The 14,726-nt window shown below is 44.8% G+C and overlaps 1 protein-coding gene across 3 annotated transcripts in view; it reads right to left on the minus strand.

The window, feature by feature from the left end:
• LOC129867633 (sushi, nidogen and EGF-like domain-containing protein 1) overlaps positions 1–14,726 on the minus strand; it is a 115,194-nt gene that overhangs the window by 54,714 nt on the left and 45,754 nt on the right. For all 3 annotated transcript variants that reach the window (XM_055941160.1, XM_055941158.1, XM_055941159.1), the window contains 3 exons: positions 11,325–11,381; positions 10,867–10,974; positions 820–912 (listed from right to left, as the gene is read on the minus strand). In XM_055941160.1, the coding sequence (XP_055797135.1) occupies positions 820–912; positions 10,867–10,974; positions 11,325–11,381 (258 nt within the window). The remainder of the gene's footprint in view (positions 1–819; positions 913–10,866; positions 10,975–11,324; positions 11,382–14,726) is intronic.

The following is a 14,726-nucleotide window of genomic DNA, read 5'->3' on the forward strand; positions in this document are numbered from 1 at the left end:
GATACGTACCAAACTGACAGTAGAGTCCGGTATATAATATGATACGTACCAAACTGACAGTAGAGTCCAGTATATAATATGATACGTACCAAACTGACAGTAGAGTCCGGTATATAATATGATACGTACCAAACTGACAGTAGAGTCCGGTATATAATATGATACGTACCAAACTGACAGTAGAGTCCGGTATATAATATGATACGTACCAAACTGACAGTAGAGTCCGGTATATAATATGATACGTACCAAACTGACAGTAGAGTCCGGTATATAATATGATACGTACCAAACTGACAGTAGAGTCCGGTATATAATATGATACGTACCAAACTGACAGTAGAGTCCAGTATATAATATGATATGTACCAAACTGACAGTAGAGTCCGGTATATAATATGATACATACCAAAATGACAGTAGAGTCCGGTATATAATATGATATGATATGTACCAAACTGACAGTAGAGTCCAGTATATAATATGATATGTACCAAACTGACAGTAGAGTCCGGTATATAATATGATACGTACCAAACTGACAGTAGAGTCCAGTATATAATATGATACGTACCAAACTGACAGTAGAGTCCAGTATATAATATGATACGTACCAAACTGACAGTAGAGTCCAGTATATAATATGATACGTACCAAACTGACAGTAGAGTCCAGTATATAATATAATATGATATGTACCAAACTGACAGTAGAGTCCGGTATATAATATGATACGTACCAAACTGATAGTAGAGTCCAGTATATAATATGATACGTACCAAACTGACAGTAGAGTCCAGTATATGATATAATACGTACCAAACTGACAGTAGAGTCCGGTGAAGCCTGAGGGGCAGTCACAGGTTCCATTTACTTCCACACAGATGCCACCGTTCTGGCAAAGACACTCCTCTGTGGATGACAGGCAGAAGAGAAGAGGTCACAGACACTGACTCAAAAGACACAGAACAGCTCATAGCATGTTGGAACATTTGCAACAGGATGACAGAGATAGCCATTGACAAGCTACATGTACAACCTCAGAGGTCTGTAAGACGTTTAGAGCGGCAGATTCAACAGTTCCTTCAGTCCCAGAGAACATCAACACTACCTCAGTCCCAGAGAACATCAACACTACCTCAGTCCCAGAGAACATCAACACTACCTCAGTCCCAGAGAACATCAACACTACCTCAGTCCCAGAGAACATCAACACTACCTCAGTCCCAGAGAACATCAACACTAAACCCTCAGGTCCCCAGAGAACATCAACACTAAACCTCAGAACCTCAGGTCAGAGACATCTACACTAAACCCTCAGGTCCCAGAGAACATCAACACTAAACCCTCAGGTCAGAGACAACACTAAACCCTCAGGTCAGAGACAACACTAAACCCTCAGGTCAGAGACAACACTAAACCCTCAGGTCAGAGACAACACTAAACCCTCAGGTCCCAGAGAACATCAACACTAAACCTCAGAACCTCAGGTCAGAGACATCTACACTAAACCCTCAGGTCCCAGAGAACATCAACACTACCTCAGTCCCAGAGAACATCAACACTACCTCAGTCTCAGAGAACATCTACACTACCTCAGTCTCAGAGAACATCTACACTACCTCAGTCCCAGAGAACATCAACACTACCTCAGTCCCAGAGAACATCAACAGTACCTCAGTCCAAGAGAACATCTACACTACCTCAGTCCCAGAGAACATCTACACTACCTCAGTCCCAGAGAACATCAACAGTACCCCTTTACTGTAAATGTCCCATTGATTCAGGGCCATTTTCCTTCCCTACATCTTTATCTCATAGCTAGCTGTAGTTGACAGGGCCAGACCGTTCTCATAGCTAACTGTAGTTGACAGGGCCAGACCGTTCTCATAGCTAGCTGTAGTTCACAGGACCAGACCGTTCTCATAGCTAACTGTAGTTCCCAGGACCAGACCGTTCTCATAGCTAGCTGTAGTTGACAGGACCAGACCGTTCTCATAGCTAGCTGTAGTTCACAGGACCGTTCTCATAGCTAACTGTAGTTCACAGGACCAGACCGTTCTCATAGCTAACTGTAGTTCCCAGGACCAGACCGTTCTCATAGCTAACTGTAGTTCCCAGGACCAGACCGTTCTCATAGCTAGCTGTAGTTGACAGGACCAGACCGTTCTCATAGCTAGCTGTAGTTCACAGGACCGTTCTCATAGCTAACTGTAGTTCACAGGACCAGACCTTTCTCATAGCTAACTGTAGTTCACAGGACCAGGCCAGCTCTATGTCAGTCCAGCTCCATGTCCCCTTCCTTCAGTCCAAACTGGAAGAATTATTTAATTTTCCTCTCTCTGCCTACTTGCAGCAGTGTGGATCAATGGACGTGTCTGTATCAATGCTAAATAAAGGAAGTGTCTGTATCAATGCTAAATATGTCACGCCCTGGCCTTAGTATTCTTTGTTTTCTTTATTATTTTAGTTAGGTCAGGGTGGGACATGGGGAATGTTTGTGTTTTGTTGGTTTTGGGTGATTCTATGGTAAAGGGGGTGTTGGGTGTAGTATATGGGTTTGTGTTGAGTACATGTGTCTAGCGTTGTCTATGTATGTTTAGTTGTCTAGGAGAGTCTATGGTTACCTGAATGAGTTCCCAATTAGAGACAGCTGATTTCGGTTGTCTCTGATTGGGAGCCTTATTTAGGGTAGCCATAGGCTTTCATTTGTGGTGAGTAGTTGTCTATGTGATACGTTTGTAGCCTGTGTGTGCACGTCGTTGTTTAGCTTCACGATCGTTTTCTTGTTTTGTTTAGTGTTTAAGTGTTTTTGTTTCGTTTGCCTTCTTCATAAATAAAAAGGAGATGGCTTATTTTCCTAAAGCTGCGTTTTGGTCCGTCAATCCTCCACACGATCGTGACAAAATAAAGGACGTGTCTGTATCAATGCTAAATACAGGAAGTGTCTGTATCAATGCTAAATAAAGGAAGTGTCTGTACCAATGCTAAATAAAGGAAGTGTCTGTACCAATGCTAAATACAGGAAGTGTCTGTATCAATGCTAAATACAGGAAGTGTCTGTATCAATGCTAAATACAGGAAGTGTCTGTACCAATGCTAAATAAAGGAAGTGTCTGTACCAATGCTAAATACAGGAAGTGTCTGTATCAATGCTAAATACAGGAAGTGTCTGTATCAATGCTAAATACAGGAAGTGTCTGTATCAATGCTAAATAAAGGAAGTGTCTGTATCAATGCTAAATACAGGAAGTGTCTGTACCAATGCTAAATAAAGGACGTGTCTGTATCAATGCTAAATAAAGGAAGTGTCTGTATCAATGCTAAATACAGGAAGTGTCTGTACCAATGCTAAATACAGGAAGTGTCTGTATCAATGCTAAATACAGGAAGTGTCTGTATCAATGCTAAATACAGGAAGTGTCTGTATCAATGCTAAATAAAGGAAGTGTCTGTATCAATGCTAAATAAAGGAATTGGCTGTATCAATGCTAAATACAGGAAGTGTCTGTACCAATGCTAGATAAAGGAAGTGTCTGTACCAATGCTAAATAAAGGAAGTGTCTGTACCAATGCTAAATACAGGAAGTGTCTGTATCAATGCTAAATAAAGGAAGTGTCTGTACCAATGCTAAATAAAGGAAGTGTCTTGTACCAATGCTAAATACAGGAAGTGTCTGTATCAATGCTAAATACAGGAAGTGTCTGTATCAATGCTAAATACAGGAAGTGTCTGTACCAATGCTAAATAAAGGAAGTGTCTGTACCAATGCTAAATACAGGAAGTGTCTGTATCAATGCTAAATACAGGAAGTGTCTGTATCAATGCTAAATACAGGAAGTGTCTGTATCAATGCTAAATAAAGGAAGTGTCTGTATCAATGCTAAATACAGGAAGTGTCTGTACCAATGCTAAATAAAGGACGTGTCTGTATCAATGCTAAATAAAGGAAGTGTCTGTATCAATGCTAAATACAGGAAGTGTCTGTACCAATGCTAAATAAAGGACGTGTCTGTATCAATGCTAAATAAAGGAAGTGTCTGTATCAATGCTAAATAAAGGACGTGGCTGTATCAATGCTAAATACAGGAAGTGTCTGTATCAATGCTAAATACAGGAAGTGTCTGTATCAATGCTAAATAAAGGAAGTGTCTGTATCAATGCTAAATACAGGAAGTGTCTGTACCAATGCTAAATAAAGGACGTGTCTGTATCAATGCTAAATAAAGGAAGTGTCTGTATCAATGCTAAATACAGGAAGTGTCTGTACCAATGCTAAATACAGGAAGTGTCTGTATCAATGCTAAATACAGGAAGTGTCTGTATCAATGCTAAATACAGGAAGTGTCTGTATCAATGCTAAATACAGGAAGTGTCTGTATCAATGCTAAATACAGGAAGTGTCTGTATCAATGCTAAATAAAGGAAGTGTCTGTACCAATGCTAAATACAGGAAGTGTCTGTATCAATGCTAAATAAAGGAAGTGTCTGTACCAATGCTGAATACAGGAAGTGTCTGTATCAATGCTAAATACAGGAAGTGTCTGTATCAATGCTAAATACAGGAAGTGTCTGTATCAATGCTAAATAAAGGAAGTGTCTGTACCAATGCTAAATACAGGAAGTGTCTGTACCAATGCTAAATACAGGAAGTGTCTGTATCAATGCTAAATAAAGGACGTGGCTGTATCAATGCTAAATAAAGGAAGTGTCTGTATCAATGCTAAATACAGGAAGTGTCTGTATCAATGCTAAATAAAGGACGTGGCTGTATCAATGCTAAATAAAGGAAGTGTCTGTACCAATGCTAAATACAGGAAGTGTCTGTATCAATGCTAAATAAAGGAAGTGTCTGTATCAATGCTAAATAAAGGAAGTGTCTGTATCAATGCTAAATAAAGGAAGTGTCTGTACCAATGCTAAATACAGGAAGTGTCTGTACCAATGCTAAATAAAGGAAGTGTCTGTATCAATGCTAAATACAGGAAGTGTCTGTATCAATGCTAAATACAGGAAGTGTCTGTATCAATGCTAAATAAAGGAAGTGTCTGTACCAATGCTAAATACAGGAAGTGTCTGTACCAATGCTAAATAAAGGACGTGTCTGTATCAATGCTAAATAAAGGAAGTGTCTGTATCAATGCTAAATAAAGGACGTGGCTGTATCAATGCTAAATAAAGGACGTGTCTGTATCAATGCTAAATACAGGAAGTGTCTGTATCAATGCTAAATAAAGGACGTGGCTGTATCAATGCTAAATAAAGGACGTGGCTGTATCAATGCTAAATAAAGGAATATTCAAACACTTCTCTCCTCTCTCTGCCTAGGAATTGCAGCAGTGAAGAACAAAGGAAGTGGATGTATCACTGCTAAACGACTTCCCTTTGAAGTCAGTGGGGTTCGGGAGGAAGGACGACGGCCGGGAATTATTTTTCTCATTATATGGAACATGTTTTGTGGGCTGTGTCCCGAATATCAGCCTAATCCCTATGTAGTGTACTGCATTTGTGCACTATATAGGGAATAGGGTGCCAAATGGGACTCAGGAATGATCAAAATGGAGCTATGCCCCCTGGGGCATATTAATGGACTGTTAATTAGCTGGAGAGGTTTTCATTGGCCGTGTGTTTTCTCTTTGATCTACGAGGACCGATTAGGAGGCTCTCCGTCCATCCTGTGTCCTGTTACCTTCTCCCTCTCCTTCTCTCTTCTGCTACTTTCTCTCTCTCTCTCGAGGATCCCGCTCCTTTTTCCACAGGGTCTTCCAAGTGAGCCAGGCAGGAAAGTATTTGGAAGATTTAGGAGAGTCTATATAAGCCTTGATAGTTACTTCAGCTCAAGGGTGAGGAGTAGCATGAATTTGCAATGGCTCACATACTATTAAAGAGCTTTTGGAGCTGAGAAATAAATCTGTGTTGACCGTGGCTACAGGACTTAACCAACGTCTCGCGGGAGAACCTACCCACCGGCATAGTCTGCGTCCCAAATGATACCCAATTCCCTATTTAGCGCACTACTTTTGAACCTGGCCTACAGGGAACAGGGTGCCTTTTGGGATATATGGCACAGTAGGATATTTCCCTCTAAGGAGGTGAAATAGTACTGGAGGTAGCAGTACAATAACACAGGATGTGTCATGTGGTTTATGCAGCAAGCAGCTGTTCCATAGAGTAGACAGCTGGACCATAGAGTAGACAGCAGGACCATAGAGTAGACAGCTGGACCATAGAGTAGACAGCAGGACCATAGAGTAGACAGCTGGACCATAGAGTAGACAGCTGGACCATAGAGTAGACAGCAGGACCATAGAGTAGACAGCAGAACCATAGAGTAGACAGCAGGACCATAGAGTAGACAGCTGTTCCGTAGAGTAGACAGCTGGACCATAGAGTAGACAGCAGGACCATAGAGTAGACAGCAGGACCATAGAGTAGACAGCAGGACCATAGAGTAGACAGCAGGACCATAGAGTAGACAGCAGGACCATAGAGTAGACAGCTGGACCATAAAGTAGACAGCTGGACCATAGAGTAGACAACTGGACCATAGAGTAGACAGCAGGACCATAGAGTAGACAGCTGGACCATAGAGTAGACAGCTGGACCATAGAGTAGACAGCTGGACCATAGAGTAGACAGCTGGACTATAGAGTAGACAGCTGGACCATAGAGTAGACAGCTGGACCATAAAGTAGACAGCTGGACCATAGAGTAGACAGCTGGACCATAGAGTAGCCAGCAGGACCATAGAGGAGACAGCTGGACAATAGAGTAGACAGCAGGACCATAGAGTAGACAGCTGGACCATAGAGTAGAAAGCTGGACCATAGAGTAGACAGCAGGACCATAGAGTAGACAGCAGGACCATAGAGTAGACAGCAGGACCATAGAGTAGACAGCTGGACCATAGAGTAGACAGCAGGACCATAGAGTAGACAGCAGGACCATAGAGTAGACAGCAGGACCATAGAGTAGACAGCTGGACCATAGAGTAGACAGCAGGACCATAGAGTAGACAGCTGGACCATAGAGTAGACAGCTGGACCATAGAGTAGACAGCAGGACCATAGAGTAGACAGCAGGACCATAGAGTAGACAGCTGGACCATAGAGTAGACAGCAGGACCATAGAGTAGACAGCTAGACCATAGAGTAGACAGCTGGACCATAGAGTAGACAGCAGGACCATAGAGTAGACAGCAGGACCATAGAGTAGACAGCAGGACCATAGAGTAGACAGCTGGACCATAGAGTGGACAGCTGAACCATAGAGTAGACAGCTGGATCATAAAGTAGACAGCAGGACCATAGAGTAGACAGCAGGACCATAGAGTAGACAGCAGGACCATAGAGTAGACAGCAGGACCATAGAGTAGACAGCAGGACCATAGAGTAGCCAGCAGGACCATAGAGTAGACAGCTGGACTATAGAGTAGACAGCTGGATCATAAAGTAGACAGCAGGACCATAGAGTGGCGTCATGGACCTCAGCCAGAGGAGTAAGTGGCACAGTCAGTGATTTCGTCCTCCATGGCACCCTATTCCCTATTTAGTGCACTACCTTTGCCTAGCAGTAGTAGGAACTAGTGACTAGGGTGCCGTTTGGGATGTAGTTTTGAGTCCCCATGGTCAAAAACAATGCACTATGTAGGGAATAGGGTGCTATCCGGGACGCAGCGTGTCAGAGTTTTCTGGTCAAAAGTAGAGCACTGTATAGGGACTAGGGTGCCGCTGCTCTGCTGCCCTGCTGCAAGGCATATCACACCACCCTTGTCTGATGAAACTATCTGAATAAATAGCAACCCTCAGCTTCAGCCCAGACAGAGGCCCCTGTCCTTTCAAGTCTAGACAAAGCGGCACTCCCCCCCCCCCCCCCCCCCCCCCTTGTAAGTAAACTAATAAAAATGGGCCATAAAGCAATTGTTCCCCAGATTCTCTGTTGTTCCCCAGGATCCCGTAGTAAACTGGGCGTTTACAGATGAGCATCCTCCATTATTCACAGCAGAACAGACTAGAGCAAGTCTTTTCCTTCTTCCAGGTACTGAGGCACATTCCTCTGGGATCAAGCCAAATCACATTTTGTTTTGTCACGTGCTTGGTAAACAACAGGTGTAGACTAACAGTGAAACGCTTACTTGCTAACAATGCGGAGAGAAAAATCGAAAATATAACAGCTAGATGATAACGCGAAGAATATACACGCGGTGCTAGTACGATGTTGCAGAGGAACGAGATAATTGAGGTAGATATGTACATATAGGTAGAGGTAAAGTGACTAGGCAACAGGATAGATAATATCTCTCTCCCTCTCTCTCTCTCTCTCTCTCTCTCTCTCTCTCTCTCTCTCTCTCTCTCTCTCTCTCTCTCTCTCTCTCTCTCTCTCTCTCTCTCTCTCTCTCTCTCTCTCTCTCTCTCTCTCTCTCTCTCTCTCTCTCTCTCTCTCTCTCTCTCTCTCTCTCTCTCTCTCTCTCTCTCTCTCTCTCTCTCTCTCTCTCTCTCTCTCTCTTTCTCTCAATTCAATTCAATTCAATTGACTTTATTGACATGGTAGGTTCGTTATTACTTACATTGTCAAAGTATACATATCGAAAAATAAAAATCAAATATATATGTATATATATACAAAATATATATATATTTATATATAAATAAATGGTGGGACCAACAGCAATAATAACAGTAGTAGTGGACATGGGATTACCATTAACAACAACTACAACAACAATATTAATCAGAACAACAATAAATTATTCTCTCTCTCTCTTTCTCTCTCTCTTTATGTGATGATTAAAAAGAGTTCAATGGGGGGTCCATGCAGATAGTCCGGGTAGCTATTTGGTTACCTAAGGGAAGGCCCTAAAACTTGTCAAAGACTCCAACCACCCAAGTCATAGATCGGTACCGATGCATCAAGTCTGGAACCAACCGGATCCTGAACAGCTTCTACCCCCGAGCCGTAAGACTGCTGAACAATTAATCAAATGACCACCCGGACTATTTACATTCAAAAAATTTTTACACTGCTGCTACTCACTGTTTATTATCTGTGCATAGTCACTTTACCCCTACCTACAAATTACCTTGACTAACCTGTACCCCCGCACATTGACTCGGTACCGGTACCCCCTGTATATAGCCTCGGTATTGTTATTTTATAGTGTTACTTTTCATTATTTTTTACTCTCGTTTATTTAGTAAATATTTTCTTAACTCTTTCTTGAACTGCATTGTTGGCTAAGGGCTTGTTGTATTCAGCATTTCACTGTGAGGTCTACTACACCTGTTGTATTCAGCATTTCACTGTGAGGTCTACTACACCTGTTGTATTCAGCATTTCACAGTAAGGTCCACACCTGTTGTATTCAGCATTTCACGGTAAGGTCTACACTTGTTGTATTCGGGGCATGTGACAAATACAGTTTGATTTGATTTTGATGTGAATACCACGTGGCTGCTATGAAAGTGAACTGTGTTTATGCGTGATCAGGGGTGTATTCATTCCACCGATTCTGTTGAAAAACTTTTCTTAAAACGGAAGCAAACGGGAAAAAAACAGGGATAAACATACTTGAATTTGTCCAATAGAAACACTCGTTTGTGACTGTTGGACTAATGATTCCACCCCCAGATCAGCTAGATGCAGGCAAGAGTGTGCAAGGTGGTATTGAATGTGTCACTGCCTGTCCATATGTCACCTCAAATTTTTCTCTTGACCTGTGGGCACCTACGTTGTAAACTTTCATTCATAGGCTAGGTTGTAGTAACCTCATGAAGGGTATAGGGAACATTCTAGTATCACGTAGTAGCCTAAACCTATCGATGTTACATTGAACTGGGTGAATGGAATATGAATGACAGTCATCCAATATGCTGTAATAGAAATAAGGCTCATTAAAAATATAACGTCCTCCCTCATCTTAAACGTCACTGACCGCCACTGATATACCTGCTGTTAAACTGTCTCCAACTAGACTCTACTAGAAAAGGCTCTGACCTGTACCTGCTGTTTAACTGTCTCTAACTAGACTCTACTAGAAAAGGCTCTGACCTGTACCTGCTGTTAAACTGTCTCCAACTAGACTCTACTAGAAAAGGCTCTGACCTGTACCTGCTGTTAAACTGTCTCCAACTAGACTCTACTAGAAAAGGCTCTGACCTGTACCTGCTGTTAAACTGTCTCCAACTAGACTCTACTAGAAAAGGCTCTGACCTGTACCTGCTGTTAAACTGTCTCCAACTAGACTCTACTAGAAAAGGCTCTGACCTGTACCTGCTGTTAAACTGTCTCCAACTAGACTCTACTAGAAAAGGCTCTGACCTGTACCTGCTGTTAAACTGTCTCCAACTAGACTCTACTAGAAAAGGCTCTGACCTGTACCTGCTGTTAAACTGTCTCCAACTAGACTCTACTAGAAAAGGCTCTGACCTGTACCTGCTGTCTATCTGTCTCGAACTAGACTCTACTAGAAAAGGCTCTGACCTGTACCTGCTGTTAAACTGTCTCCAACTAGACTCTACTAGAAAAGGCTCTGACCTGTACCTGCTGTCTAATTGTCTCCAATTAGACTCTACTAGAAAAGGGTCTGACCTGTACCTGCTGTTAAACTGTCTCCAACTAGACTCTACTAGAAAAGGCTCTGACCTGTACCTGCTGTTAAACTGTCTCCAACTAGACTCTACTAGAAAAGGCTCTGACCTGTACCTGCTGTTAAACTGTCTCCAACTAGACTCTACTAGAAAAGGCTCTGACCTGTACCTGCTGTTAAACTGTCTCCAACTAGACTCTACTAGAAAAGGCTCTGACCTGTACCTGCTGTCTATCTGTCTCCAACTAGAGCAGGGTCTGTCCCAGTCCCAATACTTTACCTTCACAGTTGTCACCATAGAATCCTTGGGTACATGTGCAGTTGTAACTCCCAGGGCCGGTGTGTTCACAGATCTGGTGTTTCTCACTGCCCTCCCCCTCATAGGACACTGCCAGATAGACAAGAGGACCAGGATAGAAGGTTCGGATGAGGCTAGACATCTACTTTAGTGTATACCATAACTTGGCCTATGCCAAAACACATAGAGAACAGGAAAGTAACAGTACTTTGAAACAAGTGTTTGGAATTAAAAATGTTAAAAAAAAAAAGCTTAGGAAATGATTAACTCTTGAGAAAGACGTTTATCACATACAAGATATCCAATGCTTTTTTTTTATTGGACAGAAGCACCTCTCTCTGTCAAATTCCGAGCTGATTCCATGTTTCTGTCTGGCAAAATCATAGACGGTCTGATATCCTACATTCAAATGACCTCCAAGCGTATTACCCAGCACTTACCTGTTTGATTTTCAGTTTGAGGAGTAGACGATGAATTCACCTGGACCATCACCAACTCTACGAAAGAAAATATGATAGTTTGAGGCTTTCTAGCTAATTGTAAGAATTATTCAGACAGTTACAAGGACAGTGTGCCAGAATACTACGCCACAGCAATATTACACAAAGGGAGCTCTTTCTTTCGCTCTGTGTCGTGTTGTTGCTCTTGGTGGAGAAGCCCATCGCCCAGGCCTCAGCTCTCAGCCATTAGCTAACCACACCGACGCCGAGGCTCTGAAAACAGGAGACGCCGCAAAAACCTTTTAACAAACCACCAGGTCACTCTAACACTGAGCTCCTAGCCACTCTCGGGATGCTCCCAATCGGCACCCTGTTGCCTATTACAGTACACTACGTACCATGGCCCCTGGTCAAAAGTAGTGCACTATAAAGGGGAAAGAGTTCCATTTGGAATGTGACCTCACCCATCTCATCCTCCACAGAGAGAGAGGTTAGTCAGGTTTCGTTTAATACCTGCTGTCCCAATTGGAAACATGTTCTATTACAGGAAGTCAAAACAGAGAGCAGGAAGTAGGGCTCGCCGGCTGCCTATGGTAACATTTTATATCATGAACCATTGTTCCAAACATGTCAATTTAACCAGAGAAACGGCCTAGCTGGCATTCAGAATCCGAGTAAGGGTGCTTCCCAAATGGCCCCCTATTCCCAAATGGCCCCCTATTCCCAAATGGCCCCCTATTCCCAATTGGCACCCTATTCCCAAATGGCCCCCTATTCCCAAATGGCTCCCTATTCCCCCCTATTCCCAAACGGCACCCTATTCCCAAATGGCCCCCTATTCCCAAATGGCCCCCTATTCCCAAATGGCCCCCTATTCCCAAATGGCAAATGGCCCCCTATTCCTAAATGGCCCCCTATTCCCAAATGGCCCCCTATTCCCAAATGGCCCCCTATTCCCAAATGGCACCCTATTCCCAAATGGCAAATGGCCCCCTATTCCCAAATGGCCCCCTATTCCCAAATGGCCCCCTATTCCCAAATGGCAAATGGCCCCCTATTCCCAAATGGCCCACTATTCCCAAATGGCCCCCTATTCCTAAATGGCCCACTATTCCCAAATTGCCCCCTATTCCCAAATGGCCCCCTATTCCAAAAATGGCAAATGGCCCCCTATTCCCAAATGGCCCACTATTCCCAAATGGCCCCCTATTCTCAAATGGCAAATGGCCCACTATTCCCAAATGGCCCGCTATTCCCAAATGTCCCCCTATTCCCAAATGGCAAATGGCCCCCTATTCCCAAATGGCCCACTATTCCCAAATGGCAAATGGCCCCCTATTCCCAAATGGCCCACTATTCCCAAATGCCCCACTATTCCCAAATGGCCCCCTATTCCCAAGTGGCACCCTATTCCTAAATGGCCCCCTATTCCCAAATGGCCCACTATTCCCAAATGGCAAATGGCTCCCTATTCCCAAATGGCCCCCTATTCCCAAATGGCCCCCTATTCCTAAATGCCCCCCTATTCCTAAATGGCCCCCTATTCCCAAATGGACCCCTATTGCCAAATGGCAAATGGCCCCCTATTCCCATATGGCCCCCTATTCCAAAATGGCCCCCTATTCCCAAATGGCCCACTATTCCCAAATGGCAAATGGCCCCCTATTCCCAAATGGCCCCCTATTCCCAAATGGCCCCCTATTCCTAAATGGCCCCCTATTCCAAAATGGCCCCCTATTCCCAAATGGCCCCCTATTGACCAGGACCCATGGGACCCATGTTGTGTGTCTTCTCTCCATAAACTGGGAGAATAAAAGTCAGTGAATCCCAATCTCCTATCTCCTGGTTCTGCAGTGAGAGGCAGCATGATGAGAACGGCCCGTAGGGCAGGGATCTATCTCCTGGTTCTGCAGTGAGAGGCGGCTTGATGAGAACGGCCCTTTAGGGCAGGGATCTATCTCCTGGTTCTGCAGTGAGATGCGGCTTGATGAGAACGGCCCGTAGGGCAGGAATCTATCTCCTGGTTCTGTAGTGAGAGGCGGCATGATGAGAACGGCCCGTAGGGCAGGAATCTATCTCCTGGTTCAGCAGTGAGAGGCGGCTTGATGAGAACGGCCCGTAGGGCAGGAATCTATCTCCTGGTTCTGCAGTGAGAGGCGGCATGATGAGAACGGCCCGTAGGGCAGGAATCTATCTCCTGGTTCTGCAGTGAGAGGCGGCATGATGAGAACGGCCCGTAGGGCAGGGATCTATCTCCTGGTTCTGCAGTGAGAGGCGGCTTGATGAGAACGGCCCGTAGGGCAGGGATCTATCTCCTGGTTCTGCAGTGAGAGGCGGCTTGATGAGAACGGCCCTTTAGGGCAGGGATCTATCTCCTGGTTCTGCAGTGAGATGCGGCTTGATGAGAACGGCCCGTAGGGCAGGAATCTATCTCCTGGTTCTGTAGTGAGAGGCGGCATGATGAGAACGGCCCGTAGGGCAGGAATCTATCTCCTGGTTCAGCAGTGAGAGGCGGCTTGATGAGAACGGCCCGTAGGGCAGGAATCTATCTCCTGGTTCTGCAGTGAGAGGCGGCATGATGAGAACGGCCCGTAGGGCAGGAATCTATCTCCTGGTTCTGCAGTGAGAGGCGGCATGATGAGAACGGCCCGTAGGGCAGGAATCTATCTCCTGGTTCTGCAGTGAGAGGCGGCATGATGAGAACGGCCCGTAGGGCAGGGATCTATCTCCTGGTTCTGCAGTGAGAGGCGGCTTGATGAGAACGGCCCGTAGGGCAGGAATCTATCTCCTGGTTCTGTAGTGAGAGGCGGCTTGATGAGAACGGCCCGTAGGGCAGGAATCTATCTCCTGGTTCTGCAGTGAGAGGCGGCTTAAAGAGAACGGCCCGTAGGGCAGGAATCTATCTCCTGGTTCTGCAGTGAGAGGCAGCATGATGAGAACGGCCCGTAAGGCAGGAATCTATCTCCTGGTTCTGCAGTGAGAGGCGGCTTGATGAGAACGGCCCGTAGGGCAGGAATCTATCTCCTGGTTCTGCAGTGAGAGGCAGCATGATGAGAACGGCCCGTAGGGCAGGAATCTATCTCCTGGTTCAGCAGTGAGAGGCGGCTTGATGAGAACGGCCCGTAGGGCAGGAATCTATCTCCTGGTTCTGCAGTGAGAGGCGGCATGATGAGAACGGCCCGTAGGGCAGGAATCTATCTCCTGGTTCTGCAGTGAGAGGCGGCTTGATGAGAACGGCCCGTAGGGCAGGAATATATCTCCTGGCTCTGCAGTGAGAGGCGGCTTGATGAGAACGGCCCGTAGGGCAGGAATCTATCTCCTGGTTCTGCAGTGAGAGGCGGCTTGATGAGAACGGCCCGTAGGGCAGGAATCTATCTCCTGGTTCTGCAGTGAGAGGCAGCT

The sequence above is a fragment of the Salvelinus fontinalis genome, chromosome 12, assembly GCF_029448725.1.
Source record: "Salvelinus fontinalis isolate EN_2023a chromosome 12, ASM2944872v1, whole genome shotgun sequence".
Taxonomy (NCBI): domain Eukaryota; kingdom Metazoa; phylum Chordata; class Actinopteri; order Salmoniformes; family Salmonidae; genus Salvelinus; species Salvelinus fontinalis.